General features: G+C 46.4%; 1 protein-coding gene across 7 annotated transcripts in view; it reads left to right on the top strand.

Moving 5' to 3' along the window:
* Positions 1-26,435, top strand: part of AGPAT4 (1-acylglycerol-3-phosphate O-acyltransferase 4) — a 232,326-nt gene that overhangs the window by 182,741 nt on the left and 23,150 nt on the right. For all 7 annotated transcript variants that reach the window (XM_056566792.1, XM_056566788.1, XM_056566786.1 and 4 more), the window contains one exon: positions 19,564-19,639. In XM_056566792.1, the coding sequence (XP_056422767.1) occupies positions 19,564-19,639 (76 nt within the window). The remainder of the gene's footprint in view (positions 1-19,563; positions 19,640-26,435) is intronic.

Genomic DNA, 26,435 nt, shown 5'->3' with positions numbered 1-26,435 from the left:
TTTATTTTTAAAAAGGGTAATAGCAGAAAATACCCCTAAAAATTTGAAGCCCAATTTCTCCCGATTCAGAAAACACCCCATATGGGGGTGAAAAGTGCTCTGCTGGCGCACTACAGGTCTCAGAAGAGAAGGAGTCACATTTGGCTTTTTGAAAGCGAATTTTGCTCTGGGGGCATGCCGCATTTAGGAAGCCCCTATGGTGCCAGGATAGCAAAAAAAAAACACATGGCATACCATTTTGGAAACTAGACCCCTCGGGGAACGTAACAAGGGGTTAAGTGAACCTTTATACCCCACAGGTGTTTCACGACTTTTGCATATGTAAAAATTTTTTTTTTTTTTTTACCTAAAATGCTTGTTTTCCCCAAAATTTTACATTTTTAAAAAGGGTAAAAGCAGAAAATACCCCCCAAAATTTGTAACACAATTTCTCCCGAGTACGGCGATACCCCATATGTGACCCTAAACTGTTGCCTTGAAATACGACAGGGCTCCAAAGTGAGAGCGCCATGCGCATTTGAGGCCTAAATTAGGGATTGCATAGGGGTGGACATAGGGGTATTCTACGCCAGTGATTCCCAAACAGGGTGCCTCCAGCTGTTGCAAAACTCCCAGCATGCCTGGACAGTCAACGGCTGTCCGACAATACTGGGAGTTGTTTTGCAACAGCTGGAGGCTCCGTTCTGGAAACCGTGGCGTACCAGACGTTTTTCATTTTTATTGGGGAGGGGAGGGGGGCTGTGTAGGGGTATGTGTATATGTAGTGTTTTTTACTTTTTATTTTATTTTTTGTGGTAGTGTAGTGTAGTGTTTTTAGGGTACAGTCGCACGGGCGGGGGGTTCACAGTAGTTTCTCGCTGGCAGTTTGAGCTGCAGCAGAAAGTTTGCGGCAGCTCAAATTTGCAGCCAGATACTTACTGTAATCCTCCGCCCATGTGAGTGTACCCTGTACGTTCACATTGGGGGGAGGGACATCCAGCTGTTGCATAACTACAACTCCCAGCATGCCCGTTGGCTGTCGGTGACTGCTGAGAGTTGTAGTTTTGCAACAACTGTAGGTACACTGGTTATGTATCACTGAGTTTGTGACCTAACTCAGTGTTTCACAACCAGTGTGCCTCCAGCTGTTGCAAAACTACAACTCCCAGCATGTACGGTGCATGGTGTAAGGTGACTGCTGAGAGTTGTAGTTTGCAACAGCTGGAGGCACACCGGTCGTGAAACACTGAGTTAGGTAAAAAAAAACTCTTGAGTTTCACAACCAGTGTGCCTTCAGCTGTTGCAAAACTACAACTCTCAGCAGTCACCGACAGCCAACGGGCATGCTGGGAGTTGTAGTTATGCAACCAGCAGATGCACCACTACAACTCCCAGCATGCACTTTAGCTGTTTGTGCAAGCTGGGAGTTGTAGTTATACAACAGCTGAAGGTACACTTTTCCATAGAAAGAATGTGCCTGCAGCTGTTGCAAAACCATAAGTCCCAGCATGCCCATAAGGGAATGCTGGGAGTTGTGGTGGTCTGCCTCCTGCTGTTGCATAACTACAGCTCCCAGCATGCCCTTTTTGCATGCTGGGAGCTGTTGCTAAGCAACAGCAGGAGGCTGTAACTCACCTCCTGCTGCTGCTCCATCGCAGGCTGTCCCTCGCCGCCGCAGCTGCTCCTGGGGCCCCGATCCCAACAGGGGCGCCGGGGATCGGGGTCCCCAGCACCGGGGGTCGTCTTCCCGCACCCGCTCACGTCCTCCGGAAGAGGGGCGGAGCGGGTGCGGGAGTGACACCCGCAGCAGGCGCCCTGATTGGTCGGCCGGTAATCCGGCCGACGAATCAGGGCGATCGTGAGGTGGCACCAGTGCCACCTCACCCCTGCAGGCTCTGGCTGTTCGGGGCCGTCAGAGACGGCCCCGAACAGCCAGTAATTCCGGGTCACCGGGTCACCGGAGACCCGATTGACCCGGAATCGCCGCAGATCGCTGGACTGAATTGTCCAGCGATCTGCGGCGATCGCCGACATGGGGGGGCATAATGACCCCCCTGGGCGATATGCCGGGATGCCTGCTGAACGATTTCAGCAGGCATCCGGCTCCGGTCCCCAACCGGCTAACGGTGGGGGCCGGAATTCCCACGGGCGTATGGATACGCCCTCGGTCCTTAAGGACTCGGGATGCAGGGCGTATCCATACGCCCTATGTCCTGAAGAGGTTAAAGTTGGATGGGAAAATGAAAAAAATTATATTTTTTCACTAAAATGCTGGTGTTACCCTAAATTTTTCATTTTCACAAGGGAAAATAGGAAAAAAACCCTCCCAAATTTGTAACCCCATCTCTTCTGAGTAAGAACATACCCCATATGTGAATTTAAAGTGCTCTGCGGGCGAACTACAATGCTTAGAAGAGAAGGAGCGCCATTGGGATTTTGTAGAGATGTGTTTACAAAGCCCCCATAGTGCCAGAACAATGGACCCCCGACACATGTGACCGCATTTTGGAAACTACACCCCTCACGTAATGTAACAAGGGGTACATTGAGAATTTACGCCCCACAAGTGTCTGACAGAGTTTTGGAACAGTGGTCCGTAAAAATGAAAAATTTAATTTTTAATTTGCACAGCCCACTGTTCCAAAGATCTGTGGGGTGTAAATACTCACTGCACCCCTTATTAAGTTCTGTGAGGGGTGTAGTTTCCAAAATGGGGTCACATGTGGGGGGGGGTCCACTGTTCTGGCACCACGGGGGGCTTTGTAAACGCACATGGCCCCTGACTACCATTCCAAACTAATTCTCTTTCCAAAAGCTCAATGGCGCTCCTCCTCTTCTGAGCATTGTAGTTCGTCAGCAGAGCATTTTACCTCCTAACATGGGGTATTTCCATACTCAGAAGAAATGGGGTTACAAATTTTGGGGGTCATTCTCTCCTATTACCCCTTGTAAAAATGTAAAATTTAGGGGAAAAACTGCATTTTAGTAAAAAAAAAAAAAATTTTCATTTACACATCCAACTTTAGCGAAAAGTCGTCAAACACCTGTGGGGTGTTAAGGCTCAGCGGACCCCTTGTTACGTTCCTTGAGGGGTGTAGTTTCCAAAATAGTATGCCATGTGGATATTTTTTGCTGTTCTGGTACCACAGGGGCTTCCTAAATGCGACATGCCCCCAAAAAACCATTTCAGCAAAAGTTGCTTTCAAAAAGCCAAATGTGACTCCTTCTCTTCTGAGCATTGTAATTCGCCCGCAAAGCATTTTACGTCCTAACATAAGGTATTTCCATACTCAGAAGAGATGAGGTTAAAAATTTGGGGGGGGGGCATTTTCTCCCATTACGCTTTGTAAAAATGGTAAATTTGGGGGAAAAACTGCACTTGTGTGAATTTTTTTTTTTTCCATTTACACATCAGATTTTAACGAAAAGTTGTCAAACACCTGTGGGGTGTTAAGGCTAACTGGACCCCTTGTTACGTGCCTTGAGGGGGTGTAGTTTCCAAAATGGTATGCCATGTGGTGTTTTCTGCTGTTCTGGCACCATAGGGGCTTTCTAAATGTGACATGCCCCCTAAAAACCATTTCAGAAAAATTCACTCTCCAAAATCCCATTGTCGCTCCTTCCCTTCTGTGCCTTCTACTGCGCCCGCCGAACACTTGACATACACATATGAGGTATTTCCTTACTCGAGAGAAATTGGGTTACATATTTTGGGGGCTTTTTCTCCTATTACCACTTGTAAAAATTCAAAAACTGGGTCTACAAGAACATGCGAGTGTAAAAAATTAAGATTTTGAATTTTCTCCTTCACTTTGCTGCTATTCCTGTGAAACACCTAAAGGGTTAACACACTTACTGAATGCCATTTTGAATACTTTGAGGGGTGCAGTTTTTATAATGGGGTCATTTGTGGGGTATTTCTAATATGAAGGCCCTTCAAATCCACTTCAAAACTGAACTGGTCCCTGAAAAATTCCGATTTTGAAAATTTTGTGAAAAATTGGAAAATTGCTGCTGAACTTTGAAGCCCTCTGATGTCTTCCAAAAGTAAAAACATGCCAACTTTATGATGCAAACATAAAGTAGACATATTGTATATGTGAATCAATGTATAATTTACTTGGAATATCCATTTTCCTTATAAGCAGAGAGCTTCAAAGTAAAAAAAAATGCAACATTTTCAATTTTTTCATCAAATTTTGGAATTTTTCACCAAGAAATGATGCAAGTATCGACAAAATTTTACCACTAACATAAAGTAGAATATGTCACGAAAAAACAGGAATCAGAATGAATCTCGGAATCAGAATGAAAGGTAAAAGCATCCCAGAGTTATTAATGCTTGAAGTGACAGTGGTCAGATGTTCAAAAAATGGCCGGGTCCTTAAGGTATATTTGGGCTGGGTCCTTAAGGGGTAAAGGAAGCCGGGCATATCCATACGCCCCAGTTTTAGAGTCCTTAAGGACTGAGGGCGCATGGGTAAGCCCGTGGGAATTTCGGGGACCGGACCGGGATGACTGCTGATATCTATCAGCAGGCATCCCATGCATATGCCCAGCGGGGTCCTGAGACACCCCCCCCCCCCCCCCCCATGTCAGCGATCGCCACAAATCGGCAGTCAATTCAGACCGGCGATCTGCGGCGAATCAGGGTTAAACGGGTCTCCGGTGACCTGTAAATAAGGGGGATCGGGGTGCCAATAATGTTCGGTTCCCCCGCTCTGCCCACCCACTGTAGTCTGGACAGAGCGGGGGAACCAACTGTGACCAGCGCCAAAGGTCACTCACGATCGGCGGCGGCAGCGGGCAACAATCAGCGGGCAGCGATGACGTGCGGTTGGCTCCCTGCTGCAGACTACGGAAGCCGGTGAGTTGCATTACAACATCTGGAGGGCTACAGTTTGAGACCACTATACAGTGGCCTCTAAACTGTAGCCCTCCAGATGTTGCAAAACTACAACTCCCAGCATGCCCAAACAGCTGTTTGGGCATGCTGGGATTTGTAGTTTTGCAACAGCTGGAAGGCTACAGTTTGGAGATCACTGTGCGGTGGTTTCTAAGCTGTGGACCTCTAAATCTTGCAAAACTAGAACTCCCAGCATGCACGAACAGCAAACAGCTGTCTCGCCACGCTGGGAGTTTGAGCTGCATACCTCCAGCTATTGTATAACTACATCTCCCAGCATACTCTTCGGCGATCAGTACATGCTGGGAGTTGTAGTTTTGCAACAGCTGGAGGCCCACTGGTTGGAAAATACGGAGTTAGGTAACAGAAGGCTTTCCAACCAGTGTGCCTCCAGCTGTTGCAAAAGTACAACTCCAAGCATGCACGGTCTGTCAGTACATTCTGGGAGTTGTAGTTTTGAAACAGCTGGAGGTTTGCCCTCCCATGTGAATGTACAGGGTACATTCACACGGGCGGGTTTACAGTGAGTTTCCTGCTTCAAGTTTGAGCTGCGGCAAATTCTCTCCTAGCGGGAAACTCACTGTAAACCACCGCCAGTGTGAATCTACCCTAAATACACTACATTAACACAAAATGAAGGGTAAAACACTACAAATACACCCCCTTACACTGTCCTCCCCAATAAAAATGAAAAACATATCGTACGGCAGTGTTTCCAAAACGGAGCCTCCAAAACAACAACTCTCAGTATTTCCGGACAGCCACTGACTGTCCAGGCATGCTGGGAGTATAGCAATAGCTGGAGGCACCCTGTTTGGGAATCAATGGCTTAGAATATCTCTATGTCCACCCCTTTGCAATCCCTAATTTAGTCCTCAAATGCGCATGGCGCTATCTCACTTTGGAGCCCTGTCGTATTTCAAGGAAACAGTTTAGTGCCACATATGGGGTATTTCTGTACTCGGTAGAAATTGCACTACAAATTTTGGGGTCTTTTTCTCCTTTTACCCCTTATGAAAAGGAAAAGTTGGGGGCTACACCAGCCTGTTAGTGTAAAAAAATGAAAAAATGTACACTAACATGCTGGTGTTGTCCTTTACTTTTTATTTTCACAAGAGGTTAAAGGGAAAAAAGACGCTCAAAATTTGTAATGCAATCTCTCCTGAGCACGGAAATACCCCATATGTGGGCACAAAAGGCTCTGCGGGTGCACAACAAGTCTCAGGAATGAGAGCGCACTATGTACATTTTACAATAACTGGCATAGACCAGTATATGGAGGGTTGAATTCGTTTATTTAATTCCAATAGATTCCCTTTTGGGAATCCAAAAAGACCCTAATTTCCCATATACTACTTATTTATATATTAAAACTCCCATAAGTTTTATTGAATACTACACACTTGTATATTAAAATCAAATAGAGCTGTTTGCTCCATTTGCTATTTTGATGAGATGATTTCCTTATACAGACTTCTTTGCTGCTTAAATACTGATTTGTTTATGATGGAACAACCATGTATGCCTGCAGGTCACACAAGGTTAAGTGCAGCAGCAGCGCTATAGTAATTTAAAATATCCACTCTGCCCCCCTCAACATGTTTCGCTATGACGTAGCGTTATCAAGAGGTAATGGGCAACTGAGCGTGGATGCGGTGTCGGTCGTTCTTATAACCTCCGTTTGTAGCGTCACTGATAGACAGCAGGATGTATTGCCAACCAATGGGCTGCGTTTACCGGCTTCAACACAGCCCATTGGACAAGCCCTTTTGATTGATGGGCTCTGACTCCAATCAGAGTCCTGCCCAGAAACCAGCCCTATTCATTGTATCCTCATCGCGCCCGTTAGCCAATCCTCTCCTTTGTTTACCAGCTACGTCAGTGTATGACGTAGGCTGCGCAGTCTCGGCTGCGTGAAGACTCTGTCTAGTTTCTTCATCACTTAGCGCACTATCCCGTGTGCGCGTTCTCATATGCGCGAACTGTTTGCTTCTGAAATGTAATGTGCGCAGATCCGTATGCACGGACTCTTAGATTTATTTTGAGGTACATCGATACAATGTACCATATCCACCTTATAGCCTATTGTGTTAATACTTTATTCTATTGATTTTTATTCAATTTGGTCTCTATCTAAATATATTAACATGTGCATGTCTGAGATAAACCCTCATGGGGGAAGGGGGGAGGGGAGGGGAGGTTGTATATTGTGAAGAAGGTTAGGAAGGTAGTGGATTAAGGGCTGTTTTTGAATTGTATCTTTAGGATTTTAGATTATTAATTTATTGTTTTTAATAAACTATTTTTAGATAATATCCTTAGGATTTTGGGCTATTTTCTTTTTCTTTCTTTTTTAGATGGACTTCTTCTCCTGTGCCCCTCCATTCATCGGAGGGAAGCACTAATTCTATCCATATCCTCTCTTCTCCATAGGTAAGTATTTAAATCCACAATCTCCTTGTGGATATTAGTGATTATATATATAATTAGATTACTGGTCATATATATAGTGTTGGTGGGGGGGGGGGAGGGGAGGGAAGGGAGAAGGAAGGGGGGAGGGAGGGAATGTAAGGGGTAAGTGGGGAATGTGGGATGTGTGGGGTAGGAATAGGTAGTAAATTTGATGAACTATTTTAATTATGTCCTTGAAGTTTTAGGTTAGTAGTTAATTATTTTTCATCATGTTTTTTCTTTTTTTCTTTCTTTTCAGATGAACTTATTCTTCTATACCTCTACGTTCACCGGAGGGGAACATCACATTTCTCCACATCTTCTCTTCCCCATAGGTAGGTATTTGAATCTGCTAAATCCATCTTGGTTCCCATATATCATGCACTAACAATCTATGTTTAAATGGCATTAAGGTTAGACAATCAATATAATCATATTGTATGATTTTAGGATGGATGATATTTAGATCTAATAGGGCCTGTACTTAATTGGTATAAGGACAAACTACTTCATTAGTTGTTCATTTAGTATCGGGTTCTAGTCATTCTTTACTACTTTCAACTCGACATCTACTCTTTGTGTAGGCTGTTATTGAATTTATAAGGTGTTTTTAATAGACATAATATGTTAATTAAATGATAGGCAGGCATGTTTAGAGGAAGGCAGAAAAGGTAAACCCTTCATTAAGTCCCAGTGGACTAAGAGTTTTTAGCCTATATATCCATGTTGCCTCCTCTCTTAGCAATTTATTTATTTGTAAAAATGTTTATTGGATTTTTCAGAGGAACAAGTATACATGTGTCAAAATGGGCACCTAGTGTCAGGATTCGGCAGGCTGGAGGTGGATCCTCTGTGTCAGAGAGGGATTGGCGTGGACCGTACCGGTGGACCGGTTCTAAGTTGCTACTGGTATTCACCAGAGCCCGCCGCAAAGCGGGATGGTCTTGCAGCGGCGGTAGCAACCAGGTCGTATCCACCGGTAACGGCTCAACCTCTCTGACTGCTGAGATAGACGCGGTACAAGGGATTAGGCAAGAGCAAGGTCGGACGTAGCAGAAGGTCAGGGCAGGCAGCAAGGATCGTAGTCAGGGGCAGCGGCAGGAGGTCTGGAACACTGGCTTGGGACATACTAAGAACGCTTTCACTGGCACAATGGCAACAAGATCCGGCAAGGAAGGGAAGGGGAAGTGAGGTTAAATAGGGAAGTGCACAGGTGATTTCACTAATTTGAGCCAGGCGCCAATCAGCAGCGCACTGGCCCTTTAAATCGCAGAGAGCCGGCGCGTGCCGGGACTGTGCAGACGGGGAACGGGTCTGGTAAGCGGGCTGGGATGCGAACCGTGAGCGGGCACATCCCGCATCGCGGATCGCATCCCTGCTAGGGACACTATCGCAGCGCTCCCGGTCAGTGGGTCTGACCGGGGCGCTGCGAGCAGGTACACGCTGCGAGCGCTCCGGGGAGGAGCGGGGACCCGGAGTGCTCGGCGTAACAGTACCCCCCCCCCCTTGGGTCTCCCCCTCTTTTTGGAACCCAAAAATTTGCGAATGAGGTCCTTGTCGAGGATGTTATCCTCAGGTTCCCACGACCTCTTCTCAGGGCCGCAATTCTCCCAATCTACGAGAATTTTTTTTTACCTCTGACCGCCTTAGACGCGAGAAGACCCGGAGACAGGAGTTGGAGCGACAACCTTGGGCGAGAAGCGGTTAAGGATAAGCGGTTTAAGGAGAGAAACATGAAAAGCATTAGGAATACGGAGAGAAGGGGGAAGAAGGAGTTTGTAGGAGACAGGATTGATTTGGCACTTGATTTTGAAGGGTCCAAGATAACGTGGTCCCAGTTTATAACTGGGGACACGGAAGTGGATATACTTGGCGGAGAGCCACACTTTGTCTCCAGGAGCAAAGACAGGAGTTCTTCTCTTTTTGTCGGCATGCTTCTTCATCCGAGATGAGGCCTGTAGGAGGGATTTTTGAGTCTCCTTCCAGATGGTGGAGAAGTCCCGGGTAACTTCGTCAACAGCGGGCAAACCAGAAGGCGTGGGAGGGGGGAGGGGGGGAAGAGAGTGACGGCCGTACACCACAAAGAACGGGGATTTAGCAGAGGATTCAGTCTCTTTGAAATTGTACGAGAATTCAGCCCAGGGTAGAAGATCGGAGATCGGCCCAATCATCCTGGCGGGAGGAAACAAAATGTCGCAAATAGTCACCAAGAACCTGGTTAACGCTCTCTACTTGCCAATTGGATTGGGGATGATAGGAAGACGAGAAATTTTATTTGATTTTTAGTTGATTACAGAGAGCTCTCCAGAATTTCGACACAAATTGAACGCCTCTATCCGAGACTATATGCGTGGGAAGCCCGTGAAGGCGAAAAATGTGCACAAAAAATTGTTTCGCCAACTGTGGCGCAGAAGGAAAGCCTGGAAGTGGAATAAAATGTGCCATCTTGGAGAAACGATCAACGACCACCCAAATGACTGTGTTGCCATGGGATAAAGGCAGGTCCGTTATAAAGTCCATGGCAATCTGAGACCATAGTAGCTCAGGGACAGGCAGAGGATGAAGGAGGCCGGCAGGCTTCTGGCGAGGAGTCTTGTCCCGGGCACAGACTGTACAAGCCCGAACGAAATCAGCAACATCTGCTTCCAGGGTAGGCCACCAATAAAATCGAGAGATGAGTTGGATGGACTTCTTGACGCCAGCATGGCCGGCGAGGTGCGAGGAATGTCCCCACCTGAGGATCTTGAGGCGCTGGCATGGGGGGACGAAAGTCTTTCCAGGAGGTGTTTGTCTGATGGAAGCTGGGGAAGAGGAGATCAAACACTCAGGAGGAACAATGTGTTGCAGGGGTTGCTGATGTTTTTGTCAGCAGGGCGAAAATGAATTTCAAAGTTAAAACGGGCAAAAAACAACGACCACCTAGCCTGGCCGTTGGGCAGACTGAAGATAACAGAGATTCTTGTGATCCGTGTAGATGATAATTGGGTATTTGGAACCCTCCATCAGGTGCCTCCATTCCTCGAGGGCTAGTTTTATGGCCAGCAGTTCTCGATCACCAATGGAGTAATTTTTCTCCCCCGGAGAGAGGGTCTTCGAAAAGAAACCACAAGTAATGTTATGTCCAGAAGAGTTTTTTTGTAGGAGTACAGCTCCGGCTCCCACCGAGGAGGCGTCTACCTCCAGCAAGAAGGGTTTAGATGGATCAGGTCTGGAGAGTACAGGAGCAGAAGAAAAGGCAGTTTTGAGACGGTTGAATGCCTCGTCCGCTTGGGGAGGCCAGGACTTAGGGTTGGCGTTTTTCTTGGTTAGGGCCACAATTGGAGCCACAATGGTGGAAAAATGTGGAATAAATTGTCGGTAGTAATTGGCAAACCCCAAGAAGCGTTGGATAGCTAGGAGTCCGGAGGGGCGTGGCCAATCTAACATGGCTGACAGTTTGTCTGGGTCCATTTGAAGTTCCTGGCCAGAGACTAAACATCCTAGGAAGGGAAGAGATTGTCATTCAAAGAGACATTTCTCCATCTTGGCATATAATTAATTGTTACGGAGTCTCTGGAGCACAAGACGGACATGACGGCGGTGTTCTTCGAGGTTAGAAGAAAAAATCAAAATGTAGTCCAAGTAAACCACAACACAAGTATATAAGAGATCTCAAAAAATTTCATTCACAAAGTCCTGGAAGACAGCAGGGGCGTTGCAGAGCCCAAAGGGCATAACCAGATATTCAAAGTGTCCGTCTCTGGTATTAAATGCGGTCTTCCACTCATCCCCTTCCCTGATGCGGATGAGATTATATGCACCTCTTAAATCCAATTTGGTGAAGATGTTAGCGCCACGTAGGTGGTCAAAGAGTTCCGAGATAAGAAGCAGGGAATAGCGTTTTTTTATAGTGATCTTATTAAGACCGCGGTAATCGATGCATGGCCGTAAGGAACCGTCTTTTTTGGAGACAAAGAAGAACCCCACTCCAGCAGGGGAGAAAGACTTGCGGATGAATCCGCTCTTTAAATTTTCTTGGATGTAATCCGACATGGCTTGTGTCTCAGGAGCTGACAGAGGATAGATCCTGCCCCGAGGTGGAGTAGTACCAGGAAGGAGATCAATAGGGCAGCCATAAGGCCTGTGAGGAGGCAAAGTCTCTGCTTGTTTTTTGTAAAAAACATCGGCATAGTCCAAATAGGCCTTGGGGAGACCTGGTATAGGAGGAGCCACAGGAGTTTGACTGGCGGGACTGGGAGCAGACGTGAGGCATTTTTTGTGGCAAGAAGCACCCCAGTTCTTGATCTCCCCGGTGGTCCAGTCAAGGGTAGGAGAATGGCGTTGGAGCCAAGGCAGTCCGAAATCCGCACAGGCACAGTAAGACGAGGAGAAGCAGAGTTCACACCTAGAGCTGTCTCACCTTTGTGCGGAATCAGAGTGCGTCTTTCCTGACGTGGAGGACGGATAGGACAATCCTTCAGGAAGTGTTCGGTACTGGCACAGTACAGGCATAGGTTCTCATTGCGGCGGCGTGTCCTCTCTTGTGGTGTCAGGCGAGACCGGTCTACTTGCATAGCCTCCACGGCAGAAGGCACAGGAACAGATTGCAGCGGACCAGAGAAGAGAGGAGCCGGGGAGAGAAATCGCCTAGTGCGAACAAAGTCCATATCCTGGCGGAGCTCCTGGCGTCTTTTGGAAAAGCGCATGTCAATGCGGGTGGCCACATGGATAAGTTCATGCAGGTTGGCAGGTTCTCGTGCGGCCAACACATCTTTGATGTTACTGGATAGGCCTTTTTTGAAGGTCGCGCAGAGGGCCTCGTTATTCCAAGATAATTCAGAGCCGAGGGTACAGAATTGGATGGCGTACTCGCCTACAGAAGAATTACCCTGGACCAGGTTCAGCAAGGCAGTCTCGGCAGAAGTAGCTCGGGCTGGTTCCTCGAAGACACTACTAACCTTAGCGAAGAAGGACTGTACAGTGGCAGTGACAGGATCATTGCGGTCCCAGAGCGGTGTGGCCCTTGAGAGGGCCTTCCCAGACAGGAGACTAACCACGAAAGCCACCTTCGACCGTTCAGTTGGAAATTGGTCCGACATCATCTCCAAATGCAGGGAACAATGCGAGAGAAAACCATGGCAAAGTTTAGAGTCCCCATCAAATTTGTCCGGCAAAGATAAGCGGAGGCTGGAAGCGGCCACTCGCTGCGGAGGAGGTGCAGGAGCTGGCGGAGGAGATGGTTGCTGTAGCTGTGGTAGAAGCTGTTGTAGCATAACAGTCAGTTGAGACAGCTGATGGCCTTGTTGCGCTATCTGTTGCGACTGCTGGGCGACCACCGTGGTAAGGTCAGTGATAACTGGCAGCGGGACCTTAGGATTCGGCAGGCTGGAGGTGGATCCTCTGTGTCAGAGAGGGATTGGCGTGGACCATACCGGTGGAGCGGTTCTAAGTTGCTACTGGTATTCACCAGAGCCCTCCGCAAAGCGGAATGGTCTTGCAGCGGTGGTAGCAACCAGGTCGTATCCACCGGTAACGGCTTAACCTCTCTGACTGCTGAGATAGGCGCGGTACAAGGGATTAGGCAAGAGCAAGGTCGGACGTAGCAGAAGGTCAGGGCAGGCAGCAAGAATCGTAGTCAGGGGCAACGGCAGGAGGTCTGGAACACTGGCTTGGGACATACAAAGAACGCTTTCACTGGCACAATGGCAACACGATCCGGCAAGGAAGGGAAGGGGAAGTGAGGTTAAATAGGGAAGTGCACAGGTGATTTCACTAATTTGAGCCAGGCGCCAATCAGCGGCGCACTGGCCCTTTAAATCGCAGAGAGCCGGCGCGCGCGCCCTAGGGAGCGGGACCACGCGCGCCGGGACTGTGCAGACGGGGAACGGGTCTGGTAAGCGGGCTGGGATGCGATCCGTGAACGGGCGCGTCCCGCATCGCGGATCGCGTCCCTGCTAGGGACACTATCGCAGCGCTCCCGGTCAGCAGGTCTGACCGGGGCGCTGCGAGTAGGTAAACGCCGCGAGCGCTCCGGGGAGGAGCGGGGACCCGGAACGCTCGGCGTAACACCTAGTGTCCACTACAACAGCAAATACAGCGAAATCACAATAAAAGTAATGTAGTAACAACAAACATTAATAGCTCCGGATCGATGGGTGGGTTGGGAAGCCTGTGTGAAATCTAAAATCAATCCAGTATCACATATAGTCCCATAGGGCCCCATTATGAGCGGAGTATAGTTAGAAACGGAGCAGGATGGGCGGAAGTGAAAGAAAAAGAAAAGAAAGAAGAGGGCAGTAATGAGAAAGGGGGAAAGAGAAGACAGGGTGTAAGAGCAAATTAAGGTTTACCTCATAATGGGATGCACAGGCCAGACCCCTGAACACCTCTATTAGAAATTTTTTGTCTAGGTTTCCTCCTCTCGGACCCAGACGGGGTTTAAGAAAACCCCAAAACTTCAAATTTGACATATCTCCCCTATGTATTTCACGGATGGGTCTAGCTAGGGTGGTGTCCACACCCGTTCTAATTGTGCTAAGATGTTTGGAAATTTTCCTTCTCAGCTGTTGTGTGGTCTTGCCCAAAGATGTATGTGGGTCCGAGAGGAGGAAACCTAGACAAAAAATTGCTAAGAGAGGAGGCAACATGGATATATAGGCTAAAAACTCTTAGTCCACTGGGACTTAACGAAGGCTTTACCTTTTCTGCCTTCCTCTAAACATGCCTGCCTATCAGTTAATTAACATATTATGTCTATTAAAACACCTTATAAATTCAATAACGGCCTACACAAAGAGCAGATGTCGAGTCGAAAGTAGTAAAGGATGACTAGAACCCGATACTAAACGAACAACTAATGAAGTGGTTTGTCCTTATACCAATTAAGTACAGGCCCTATTAGATCTAAATATCATCCATCCTAAAATCATACAATATGATTATATTGATTGTCTAACCTTAATGCCATTTAAACATAGATTGTTAGTGCATGATATATGGGAACCAAGATGGATTTAGCAGATTCAAATACCTACCTATGGGGAAGAGAAGATGTGGAGAAATGTGATGTTCCCCTCCGGTGAACGTAGAGGTATAGAAGAATAAGTTCATCTGAAAAGAAAGAAAAAAAGAAAAAACATGATGAAAAATAATTAACTACTAACCTAAAACTTCAAGGACATAATTAAAATAGTTCATCAAATTTACTACCTATTCCTACCCCACACATCCCACATTCCCCACTTACCCCTTACATTCCCTCCCTCCCCCCTTCCTTCTCCCCTCCCCCCTTCCCTCCCCTCCCCTCCCCCTAAAACACTATATATATGACCAGTAATTGAATTACCGGTATATATATAATCACTAATATCTACAAGGAGATTGTGGATTTAAATACGTACCTATGGAGAGGAGAGGATATGGATAGAAGTAGTGCTCCCCTCCGATGAATGGAGGGGCACAGGAGAAGAAGTCCATCTAATAAAGAAAGAAAAAAGAAAATAGCCCAAAATCCTAAGGATATTATCTAAAAATAGTTTATTAAAAACAATAAATTAATAATCTAAAATCCTAAAGATACAATTCAAAAACAGCCCTTAATCCACTACCTTCCTAACCTTCTTCACAATATACAACCCCCCCCTCCCCTCCCCCCCTTCCCCCATGAGGGTTTATCTCAGACATGCACATGTTAATATTTTTAGATAGAGACCAAATTGAATAAAAATCAATAGAATAAAGTATTAACACAATAGGCTATAAGGTGGATTTGGTACATTGTATCAATGTACCTCAAAATAAATCTAAGAGTCTGCGCATACGGATCTGCGCACATTACATGTCAGAAGCAAACAGTTTGCGCATATGAGAACGCGCACACGGGATAGTGCGCTAAGTGATGAAGAAACTAGACAGAGTCTTCACGCAGCCGAGACTGCGCAGCTTACGTCATACACTGACGTAGCTGGTAAACAAAGGAGAGGATTGGCTAACGGGCGCGATGAGGATACAATGAATAGGGCTGGTTTCTGAGCAGGACTCTGATTGGAGTCAGAGCCCATCAATCGAAAGGGCTTGTCCAATGGGCTGTGTTGAAGCCGGTAAATGCAGCCCATTGGTTGGCAATACATCCTGCTGTCTATCAGTGACGCTACAAACGGAGGTTATAAGAACGACCGACACCGCATCCACGCTCAGTTGCCCATTACCTCTTGATAACGCTACGTCATAGCGAAACATGTTGAGGGGGGCAGAGTGGATATTTTAAATTACTATAGTGCTGCTGCTCTTAGCACTTAACCTTGTGTGACCTGCAGGCATACATGGTTGTTCCATCATAAACAAATCAGTATTTAAATGGGCACTGTCACCAACTTTATTTTTTGATATGTTGTAGTACTTATGTACTACAACATATCTCTAATATACTTTTATTTTTTTATTTTTTTCATTAAAAAGGTTTAATTTACATTTAAAAACCGGCCACTGAAAAAGGACTGATTTTGGAGTGGCAATCAGTCCTTTTTCAGTTAGGCTGCACTCGCTCCCTGCCTGTCAATCAGACAGGCGGGAGCGAGCGCATTGGCTCCTCGGCCACTGGCTGGGAGGCCACTCCTCCCGCACATTGCCGCCGCCTCGTTGCCGCCGCTGTCCCTGCACGCCCGCTGACGGACTTTGCAGTAACTGCAAGTGTAATGAGGGAACGGGGGAGCGGGGCGGGGGGGGGGAGGAGGGAACGGGCTAGTGCCGTAGCGGGGGGGGGGGGGTGAACGGGCTAGCAAAAAAAAAAAATAGGATGGTGGGAGCTACCCTAGCAAAGAAGTCTGCATTAGGAAATCATCTCATCAAAATAGCAAATGGAGCAAACAGCTCTATTTGATTTTAATATAAAAGTGTGTAGTATTCGATAAAGCTTATGGGAGTTTTAATATATAAATAAGTAGTATATGGGAAATTAGGGTCTTCCCAAAAGGGAATCTATTGGAATTAAATTCTATGTAAATTTTAGGCCTAAATTGGTGATTTGCACAGGGGTGGCTGATTTTACAGCGGTTCTGACATAAACGCAAAAACATAGATACCCACGTGTGACCCCACTTGGAAACTACACCCCTCACGGAATGTAACAAGGGGTATAGTGAGCCTTAAGACCCCACAGGTGATTGACACATTTTTGTTAAAGTTGGATGGGAAAATGAAAAAAAAAATGTTTTTTAACTAAAATGCTGGTGTTACCCAAAATTTTTCATTTTCACAAGGTGAAATAGGAAAAAAGCCCCCCAAAATTTGTAGCCCCATTTCTTCTAAGTAAGAGCATACATGTGGATGTAAAGTGCTCTGCGGGTGCACCACAATTCTCAGAAGAGAAGGAGTGCTATTGGGCTTTTGGATAGAAAATTTGTCCGGAATTGAAGGCTATGTGTGTTTACAAAGCCCCAAACTGCCAGAACAATGGACCCCCCCTAATGTGACCCCATTTTGGAAACTGCACCCTTCACGTAATGTTATACAGGGTACAGTGAGCATTTACACCCCACAGGTGTCTGACAGATTTTTGGAACAGTGGTCCGTGAAAATGAAAAATGTAATTAATTTTTCTGTTAAATGCCAGTGGGGTGTAAATACTCACTGCACCCCTTATTAAATTCTGTGAGGGGTGTATTTTCCAAAATGGGGTCACATCTGGAGGTGGGTCCACTGCTTTGGCACGACGGGGGGCTTTGTAAATGCTCATGGCCCCCGACTTCCATTCCAAACAAATTCTCTCTCCAAAAGCCCAATGACGCTCCTTCTCTTCTGAGCATTGTAGTGCGGCAGCAGATAACTTGACGTCCACACATGAGGTATTTCCATACTCAGAAGAAATGGGGTTACAAATTTTGGGGGGCATTTTATCATATTACCGCTTGTAAAAATGTGAAATTTGGGGGAGAAGAAATGCATTTTAGTTAAAAAAAACTAATAAATAAATAAGGTTTTTTCATTTACACATCCGAATTAACACCTGTGGGGTGTTAAGGCTCACTGTACATTCCTTAAGGGGTGTAGTTTCCAAAATAGTATGCCATGTGTTTTTTTTTTTTTTTTGGTGTTCTGGCACCATAGGGGCTTCCTAAATGCGGCATGCCCCCCAAAAACCATTTCAGCAAAATTCACTCTCCAAAATCCCATTGTCGCTCCTTCCCTTCTGAGCCCTCTAGTGCAACCACAGAACACTTTACATCCACATATGAGGTATTTCCTTGCTCGAGGAAAATGGGGTTACAAATTTTGGGGGGATTTCTCTCCTTTTATCCCTTGTAGAAATTCAAAAAATGGCTCTACTAGAACATGCGAGTGTAAAAAATGAAGATTTTGAATTTTCTCCTTTACTTTGCTGCTATTCCTGTGAAATTTATGGGGTAATTTATGGGGTATTTCTAACATGAAAGCCCGTCAAATCCACTTCAAACCTGAACTGGTCCCTGAAAAATTCCGATTCCGAAATTTTCGGGAAAAATTGGAAAATTGCTGCTGAACTTTGAAGCCGTCTGATGTCTTCCAAAAGTAAAAACATGGCAACTTTATGATGAAAATATAAAGTAGACATATTGTATATGTGAATCAATATATAATTTATTTGGAATTTTCTTTTTCCTTACAAGCAGGGAGCTTCAAATTTAGAAAAATGCTAAATTTTCATGAAATTTTGAGATTTTTTCACCAAGAAAGGATGCAAGTAACAACGAAAATTTACCACTATGTTAAAGTAGAATATGTCACGAAAAAACTGTCTTGGACTCAGGATAATCGGTAAAAGCATCCCAGAGTTATTAATGCATAAAGTGACAGTGGTCAGAATTGCAAAAAAGGGCTCAGTCCTTAAGGGGTTAAATTGGATAAAGTTCAAAATACTGATTCATCAAGGCAATTTAATGTAAGCAAGTTATCTCCCACCAGTATTTAAAGGGGATCAGGGAGTGGGGGGTAAGTAACAAAAATGTATTCTCCCCCTCCAGTCACTGTACACTGTGCACGTGACACTAGCCAATCAATGGCCTTGGCAGTCACAGGTAACAACAAGTGAATAAGTGTAATTACCACATGAGATGAAACTGGCCTTAGACAACTTTAACACAGTGTAAATTTAGTCAGTATTGTGCATCCATTTATTTCATGCTCAGCAGTGGGAAATACACTGTGTATTCTCTTGGGTAGCCCTGTGGGTCTGCTTTCTGACGGCAGGCCTGTGTGTGCAGTGAGGTTTGGAGGCGAGGCCAGCGTGCCGACGTGACTGTGACACATGGACATGACTCAAAATCTCACTGCGCACACAGGGCTGCCACCAGGTAGCCCTGTGTGTCTGCTCATAGGAGAATGCGCAGCAGATTTCCCTCTGCGCAGCGGATTTTGTGTAGTGTGAAATATGCTACATATATGCTATGTGTGACCATACCTTTAATTGGTTCCAGGATGACCATTGTATGTTGAGACCATAACTCTATGGAAACCTGGTAATTGGTTCTGAAGCCCCCAAAATGTCATCCAAAAATTGAAAAAAGTGAGGATTAAAGAAAGAATAAGTAGATAACTAACACAGATAAAGCAAGTCCTTACATATAAAAGTAAGCTAGAGCTGCTGGGAGCTGTATATCACTGTCTATGTTGAGGACAGGAACTTCTTCAGGGTCCTTTACGGTACACAAAATGTCCAAAAAAGTAAAATGAGCCGCTATCCCTGGGTGTCTAAATGAGCAGCTAATCCTGACACAGGTAAAAAGTACTACAGAACATGTAGTACCTCCATGTACTGTAGGGGGCACTACCATAGAGCCAGTCAGTGCATGCACTTCAGTAATACAGGTGTTTTCCCAGTGAAATGGCAAATCTGATTGGTCAGTTCTTCCAGCCATTGACATGTTTCACAGATCTGACTGTTCATAGCATTGTATGTTGAGTCTGGTTTCAAGTTACAATGGTCCAGAAAAGCCCATTGTATGTCTAAAATATTGTAATCTGAAGCCATTGTAAGTTGAGGGATCACTATAGTGTATCCCAAACACAGAATAGGAAGGATTGGGATTTTTTCCCAATACACTTTTGGTTAGACTTCATTTTTAAAATTCATTCATAGTACTGACCAAATCTGCAGTATGTGAAAGTGGCCCTAAAAAAAATTGTAGTCTGTGTTTTTATGGGTAATGCTAAAAATTCTGGTCCATAGAACTAGTTTTGCAGAAAATCTGACCTAGGTTTCCTTTTTTTTGCAGGCGGATTCCATTAGGAGAAATACCTGAAAATGAGAAGGAATGTGCCCAGTGGCTGCACAAACTCTACCAGGAAAAAGTAAGAACTTCTTCCATTTATCATCTCAGTTTAAAGGGAGCCTGTTACAAGTGTCAAAACCAGGGGCTCAATCACTTATATGATGCACTTTGAACAGCTGTACAATTTCAGAGAAAGCATGATCTTCTGCCAGGATTGGGGCTTTGAGTCTTCTGCGTGGTTCACTGACCTTTACTTATAGATCTTTCTCTATTTGGAGTTTAGAGTGCATTTTATATCATTGTGATAAAAAAGCTCTTTTGATCACTGAAAACAATATCGGACACATGTGATAATTAGATTGCCAGGTGAGCCCCATTTAAAGAAAACTACTAAAGGTGGGTGTTCCACATTATTAAGCAGAGCACCATTTTCAAGCAATATGGGGAAGAAAAAGGATCTGTCTGCTGCCGAAAAGAGTGAAATAGTTTAATGGTTTGGACGAGATATGAAAACATTATATATTTCACGAAAACGTAAGCATGATCATTGCACTATCAAGAGATTTGTGGCTGATTCAGAGCACAGATGGGTTCGTGCAGATAAAGGCACATTGAGGAAGATTTCTGTCAGATCCATGCATTGGATCAAGAGAGCAGATGCTAAAATAGCATTACATAGCAGCAAACAGATATTTGAAGCTGCTTGTGTCTCTGGAGTCCCACGGACATCAAGGTGTAGAGTCCTCCAGTGTCTTGCAACTGTGCATAAACCTTCTATTCGTCCACCACTAACCAATGCTCACTAGCAGAAATGGCTGCTTTGGGCAGAAAAATACATGAAGACTAATTTTCAAACAGTCCTGTTCACTGATGAGTGCCGTGCAACCCTGGATGGTCCAGATGGATGGAGTAGTGGATGGTTGGTGGACGGCCACCCTGTTCCAACAAGGCTGCAACGTCAGCAAGGCGGTGGTGGAGTCATCTTTTGGGCCGGAATCATGGGAAGAGAGCTGGTTGGCCTCTTTAGGGTCCTCGAAGGAGTAAAGATGACCTCTGCAAAGTATGTGGAGTTTCTGACTGAACACTTTCTTCCCTGGAAGAAGGAACTATGATTTCAGTAATAAAATCATCTTCATGCATGAAAATGCACCATCTCATGCTGCAAAGAATATCTTTGCATCAATGGCTGCTATGGGGTTAAAAGGAGAGAAAGTCATGGTGTGGTCTCCATACATCCCTGACCTCAATCCTATTGAGAACCTTTGGAGCATCCTCAAGCAAAAGATCTGAGGGTGTGAGGCAGTTTACAAACAGCAGCTCTGGGAGGCTATTCTGACATCTTGCAAACAAATTCAAGCGGAAACTGTTCAAAAACTCACAAGCTCAATGGATGCAAGACTTGTGAAGCTGCTATCAAATAAGGGGTCCTATGATAAAATGTAACGTGACTTGTTAAAATGTTTAAAAAGTTTAAATGTTGTTAAAAGTTTGATTGAAACTAAATATGCTGATTTCAGTAAATATTCTGCAAAAACAACCAATTCCAATTTTCAGTTCTTTACAACCAATAAAGTGTCTTGAAACTTACTGTGCGCAGTAATTTGGAAAAGTGCATTTTACGTTTTTTATGTTTTAAAAAAAAAATACTGTTATCATTAGGAGGTTTGTTCGATAAACTTTGAATTGTACTCTTAATAGTTGATAACATGAGAATTATGCTGACTGTTATTTACATTAATTATTTAGGTAAATTAGAAAAATATAATTTGCATAATAATTTGGTACAGGGTGTAGATACACTGCTTTAGTATCACACATACTATGTTGTAGGCAGTATCACACATATTATCCTTAGATACTCTGTTAAGAACTTGCAGTATCACACATACTATACTATTATGTTTAGATACTTAGATGAGAACTGTGCGGGAGAAGCACGGGTAAAGAGCTGTAATATGAGGGGGTTACTCACTGAAATCCGTTGGTTAGGTCCTGCATTATGGTTGTAAATAATTTTGTTCATAATGCGCCCTACCGCGCATTAGAGGCGGGAGCTGGCTGGCCGAGCTCGCTTGACTCCTCTATATTCTCCCGTCAGTCCAGCCCCCTTTATTCTGCTAATGAAGGCCGCAGGTGAGCGCTCTGATCTCTGTGCGCTCACCTGCAGCCTTCATAAGCATAATAATGAAGGGACAGGGAAGCTTGGCCAGCCGACTCCCCACCTCCAATGCGCGCTGGGGAACATTAGGAATAAAAGCATAATGCAGCACCTAACCAACGGATTTCAGTGAGTAACCCCTTATTTTACAGCTGTGCTCCTGCACTATAACCCACTATACTGGCTTTAGTTCAGGTGAACTAGCTGTCAGATTCTCTTTAAGGGCATCAGTATTTTTTATTTTTGCACTCTCATTTTTCTTTCCTTGCCTTCTAATAGCCATAATGCTTTAAATTTTCCACCTACAGAGCCAAATGAAGACTTTTTGTGAGCCATGTATTATACTTTATAATAACATCACTTATTTTACCATGAAAAAAATTCCATTTCTCATGTTGCTCCATTGGGGACAGACCTTTGGTATATGCTGCTTTCACTAGGAGGCTTGACACTATGGCAACAAGAAAGTCGGCCCCTCCCACCAGGGTATACCCGCCTACAGGCACCTAAGCTAATCAGTTTTAGCTTAGTGTCTATAGGAGGCAGATGCTGGTCTGGTGTTCTCCAGACCTGGTCGCTTATTTCTTATTTTTTAGTTAGGGATGTTTAGTTAGAATATTTCTCCCTTTTGTTTTTTTATTTTTTAGGTGGGGTCCCGGTGAACCCGGTGTTCACTGTTTGCCCATTTGCGAAGAAAGGGCACAGACATCGAGTCATGTACTGTCAACCCCTTCTCGCCAACGGTCAGTGCCTGGGGTTGTACCTCATCCCTGCTCATCTCGCTGTCTCAGCCCCGCATGATGCAGGTGACTAAATGCTGTCTGAAGACTTCATAGGTTAGTCTCTCCGGACGAGGTGAGTATTCTCCCCTTTTTTCTTGCAGGTTTCCCACAATCTGCACCTCTAGAGTCCCCCTATTTAGAGCCCACTCCTTTTATTCCCCTTTGTTTCTGCCTGCTTGGCATCCCGGACATTAAAGGGGCGTGTTTTCTGTGGTGTGGAAAAGGGTTTTCTATTTTTATACTGCCGGGAGCATTTTTCACTATTGAGCCGGCTGTCCCATTATACTCCCTCTCAGTCACCGGCACCTTCACTTCGCCCGCATCTTATGCGATGCGAACGGAGCATCGGGTTCATTCATTCTTTCTCCTCTGTCGGCAGCGATGCGCACACTGCCGATGGCTCCCCCTTCCTCCCGGCTTCATTATATAGTATTCGCCAGCTGTCTGGGGGGTAATTTCATTTAATGGCCACAGGCTTCTTGCCAGGGCTTAGCCCCGCCCCCTTCCAGCTGGCGGAATTTGCAACCTATGCGCCGAAGCGCGCAAATACAGGATGATTCCTCCTCCAATCAGCACACGCGGCGGTCCCTGTGCAGCCAATTAGAGGCAACCTGCCTCTGGACGGCCCCTTTTGTCTCATTGGCCAGTTCTCCTCCCCATCACGGCTCTCCTCTGTACTACAGACCGGAGTTCTCCTCACAGCTGTTGCTTCTCTGCAGGGGGACACAGACGCAGGGTGAGATCTTTTCAACTTATTTTTCTAAGTAGATATGTTCGAACCCAGAACTGTTCCTCCCTCCAGTCAGGTGCCAGGGGCCATGATTACCTCATATACCTGTACGGGTTGCAAATCAAAAATGCCTGGTTCGGTTGAACCTACCTGTCCTGCCTGCACCACTCCACACCCTGTCTGTCCTGGTATTGCTACTCCACCAGACCCTGTGGGCTCTGCTCCCGCTCCGGAATGGGTGTCTTCTCCCTCCCAGTCTATTTCTGACTTGGCACGGGTCTCCCGTTCTGTGGTGACTGCTTTGGTAAGGTCCACCCTACACCAATCCTCTAGGGGGACTCTCGACATTTTAAGCGCTCTCACAAGCATCATAGGGGTCGGTCCTCCGACTCATCTCCAGTGTCCGCTAGCAGGAACCGGCGCTCTCCTCATAGGTATCGACCCTCTACTTCTGCACCCCGTTAGCGCCCCTCCTCCAGGGGCCATTCTCCTGGTCGCAGCTTCAGTCTCCAGATCTGCGTACCAGGTCAGCTTCGCCTTCATCCAAGGCTGCCTCCACCCGCTCCCTCTCTCCTAGGGACCCGGAAGAGGCTTGAGGTTCTGCCTCTTGAGGATCTTCGGACGCAGTTCCAGAAGTTTCCTTTCAGCGCTTCCGTCTCGCACCTAAGGCTTTAAGCTCTCATGCTGAATTTGACACATTGCTGGAGAATGCTTGGAAACATTCTGACATGGGCTTTCAGGGTACTAAGAAGATTCAGGCTCAGTTCCCCTTTGCCAAGGACCTCATTGCGAAATGGACATCTCCACCAACTGTAGATCCACCGGTCTCCCGCCTGTCAAAAGCAACTACTCTGCCCCTGGCAGACGCGGCTTCCTTCAAAGACCCAGCGGATAAATGAATTGAAAATCTGGCGAAATTCGCCTTTGAAACGGCAGGATCCTCCTTACTTCCGGCATTTGCTTCTGCCTGGATGTCGAAAGCCCAGGGCCCTTCAGCTCTCTAATGCTGGGGACTTTTTGTGCTCTGCTTCCATGCAGTCCGTCCGTTGTACAGCCTTTGCCACAGGTAATCTAGTGGCCCTTAGTCGTTCCACGTGGCTCAAAGAGTGGGACGCTGATGCCGCTTCTAAGAAGTCTCTTACGGAACTCCCTTTTATGGGTTCTAGACTGTTTGGTAAGCGCCTAGATGACAATCTCAGAGGCAACGGGAGGCAAGAGTTTTTTATTACCTCAAAATAAATCTTGCACCACTAGCTTTCCTTGAAAGTCGACGTCCTTTCGGTCCTTTCATACGTATGCCTCCATTTTAAGGGCTCTAAACAGGCGTCCTCACAGGACAAGAGGACTCCTTCCTTCAAGACCCATCCCTCCTGGAAATTGGATAATGGTTCAGGCCGTTTTACAGCCAAAGCAGGCACCCGTAAACCTACCACCGCCTGAAGGGACGCCCCCGCCCGCAGATTTTTCTCGGGTGGGAGGGCGCCTTTTACTCTTACGGGACGTCTGGATCGGCCAGGTGCAGGACTCCTGGGTGCGAGATGTCGTTACCAACGGCTACCGGATCGAGTTTGTTTCCTTCCCAAAGGATCACTTTTTTTCTTTCCTGCCCCCCCCAATCTCCCTCAGTGGTACGGGCCTTTTGGGGCGCGCTTCAGTCCCTTCTCGTGCAGGTAGTAATTATCCCAGTTCCTCTTCAGGAGAGTTTTTCAGGTTTTCATTCTAACCTGTTCGTGGTTCTCAAAAAAGGGGGTGCTGTTCGCCCAATCTTGGATCTGAAGCGCCTCAACCAACATCTTCTCCGTCATTTCCGGATGGAGTCTCTCCGTTCGGTTGTGGCGTCCATGGATCAGGGGTAGTTTCTTTCCTTGGTGGACATCAGAGAGGCCTACCTTCACATCCCCATTTTTCCAACACAAGTCATTTTCAGTTTGTGGCCCTTCCCTTCGGTCTAGCCACTGCTCCGAGGGTTTTCACCAAGGTTCTGGCAGCAATGATCGCCCTCTTGCGATCACGGGGGGGGTATCGTTGATCCCCCTACCTGGATGACCTCTTGGTCAAGGCTCCCACCAGGGCCCAGAATCAGGAGAGCCTCCGTCTCACTCTTCAGACGTTGTCCCAGTTCGGCTGGTTGATCAATCAACCTGACTCCCACCCAGTCTCTAGTATTCCTGGGTCTCCAATTCGACACGGCGTCCGCCCAGATTCGGCTTCCGTCGGACAAACAGCTGACTCTTTTGTCAGGAGTTCAGACTCTCTGGAAGCCTGTTCCAATTTCCATTCAATTCTGCATGGAGGTCCTGGGCCGAATGGTGGCGGCCATGGAAGCCGTTCCTTTTGCCCAGTTCCATTATCGTCCTCTTCAGCTTTCTCTTCTGTCCCGGTGGGACAGGTCTCCACTGTCCCTCGATCATTCTTACCCTCAAGTCTCGCCAGTCCCTTCGCTGGTGGCTTCAATCTCCTCTTCTTTGTTTGGGAGGTCCTTTCTGCCACCTCACTGGCAGGTTGTGATGACGGATGCCAGTCTCAGCGGTTGGAGAGGAGTTTTCAGGGACTGGACAGTCCAGGGCCTCTTTTCCTCTCAAGAAGACATTCTCCCAATCAACATCTTGGAATTAAGGGCAATCTATCTTTGTCTGTGCCATTGGGAGTACCTTCTTCTGGGCCTTCCTGTTCGTGTCCAGTCGGACTACTCCACAGCTGTGTTGTATATCAATCGCCAGGGAGGCACATGCAGCTCTGCGGCGATGGCCGAGGTCTCCAAGATTCTTCTTTGGGCAGGAGTTCCATCCATCTCGGCGATTCACATACCGGGAGTGGACAATTGGGAGGCGGACTTTCTCAGCCGATCCTCAGCCGACCCCGGCGAGTGGTCTCTTCATCCAGAGGTATTTGCGATCATATGCAACCTCTGGGGCCCTCCGGACATGGACCTGTTCGCGTCTTGTCGCAACCGAAAAGTTCCTCGCTTTGTGGAAAAGTCCCAGGATCCCCTGGCCCTAGCCACGGGCGCCCTAGTAGTTCCCTGGTCCAACTTCGTCCTCCCCTATCTCTTCCCTCCTCTTCCCCTTCTTCCCAGGGTACTGAGGAAGCTCAAAGAAGAAGGCATTCCCGCCATTCTCGTGGCTCCGGACTGGCCCAGACAGGCGTGGTACGCGGACGTGTTTCGTCTAGTGGACGATGTTCCACTGTGCCTCCTTCTCTGCCC

Source organism: Hyla sarda, chromosome 3, assembly GCF_029499605.1.
Source record: "Hyla sarda isolate aHylSar1 chromosome 3, aHylSar1.hap1, whole genome shotgun sequence".
NCBI lineage: Eukaryota > Metazoa > Chordata > Amphibia > Anura > Hylidae > Hyla > Hyla sarda.
This window is presented reverse-complemented; position numbering and strand designations above follow the sequence as displayed.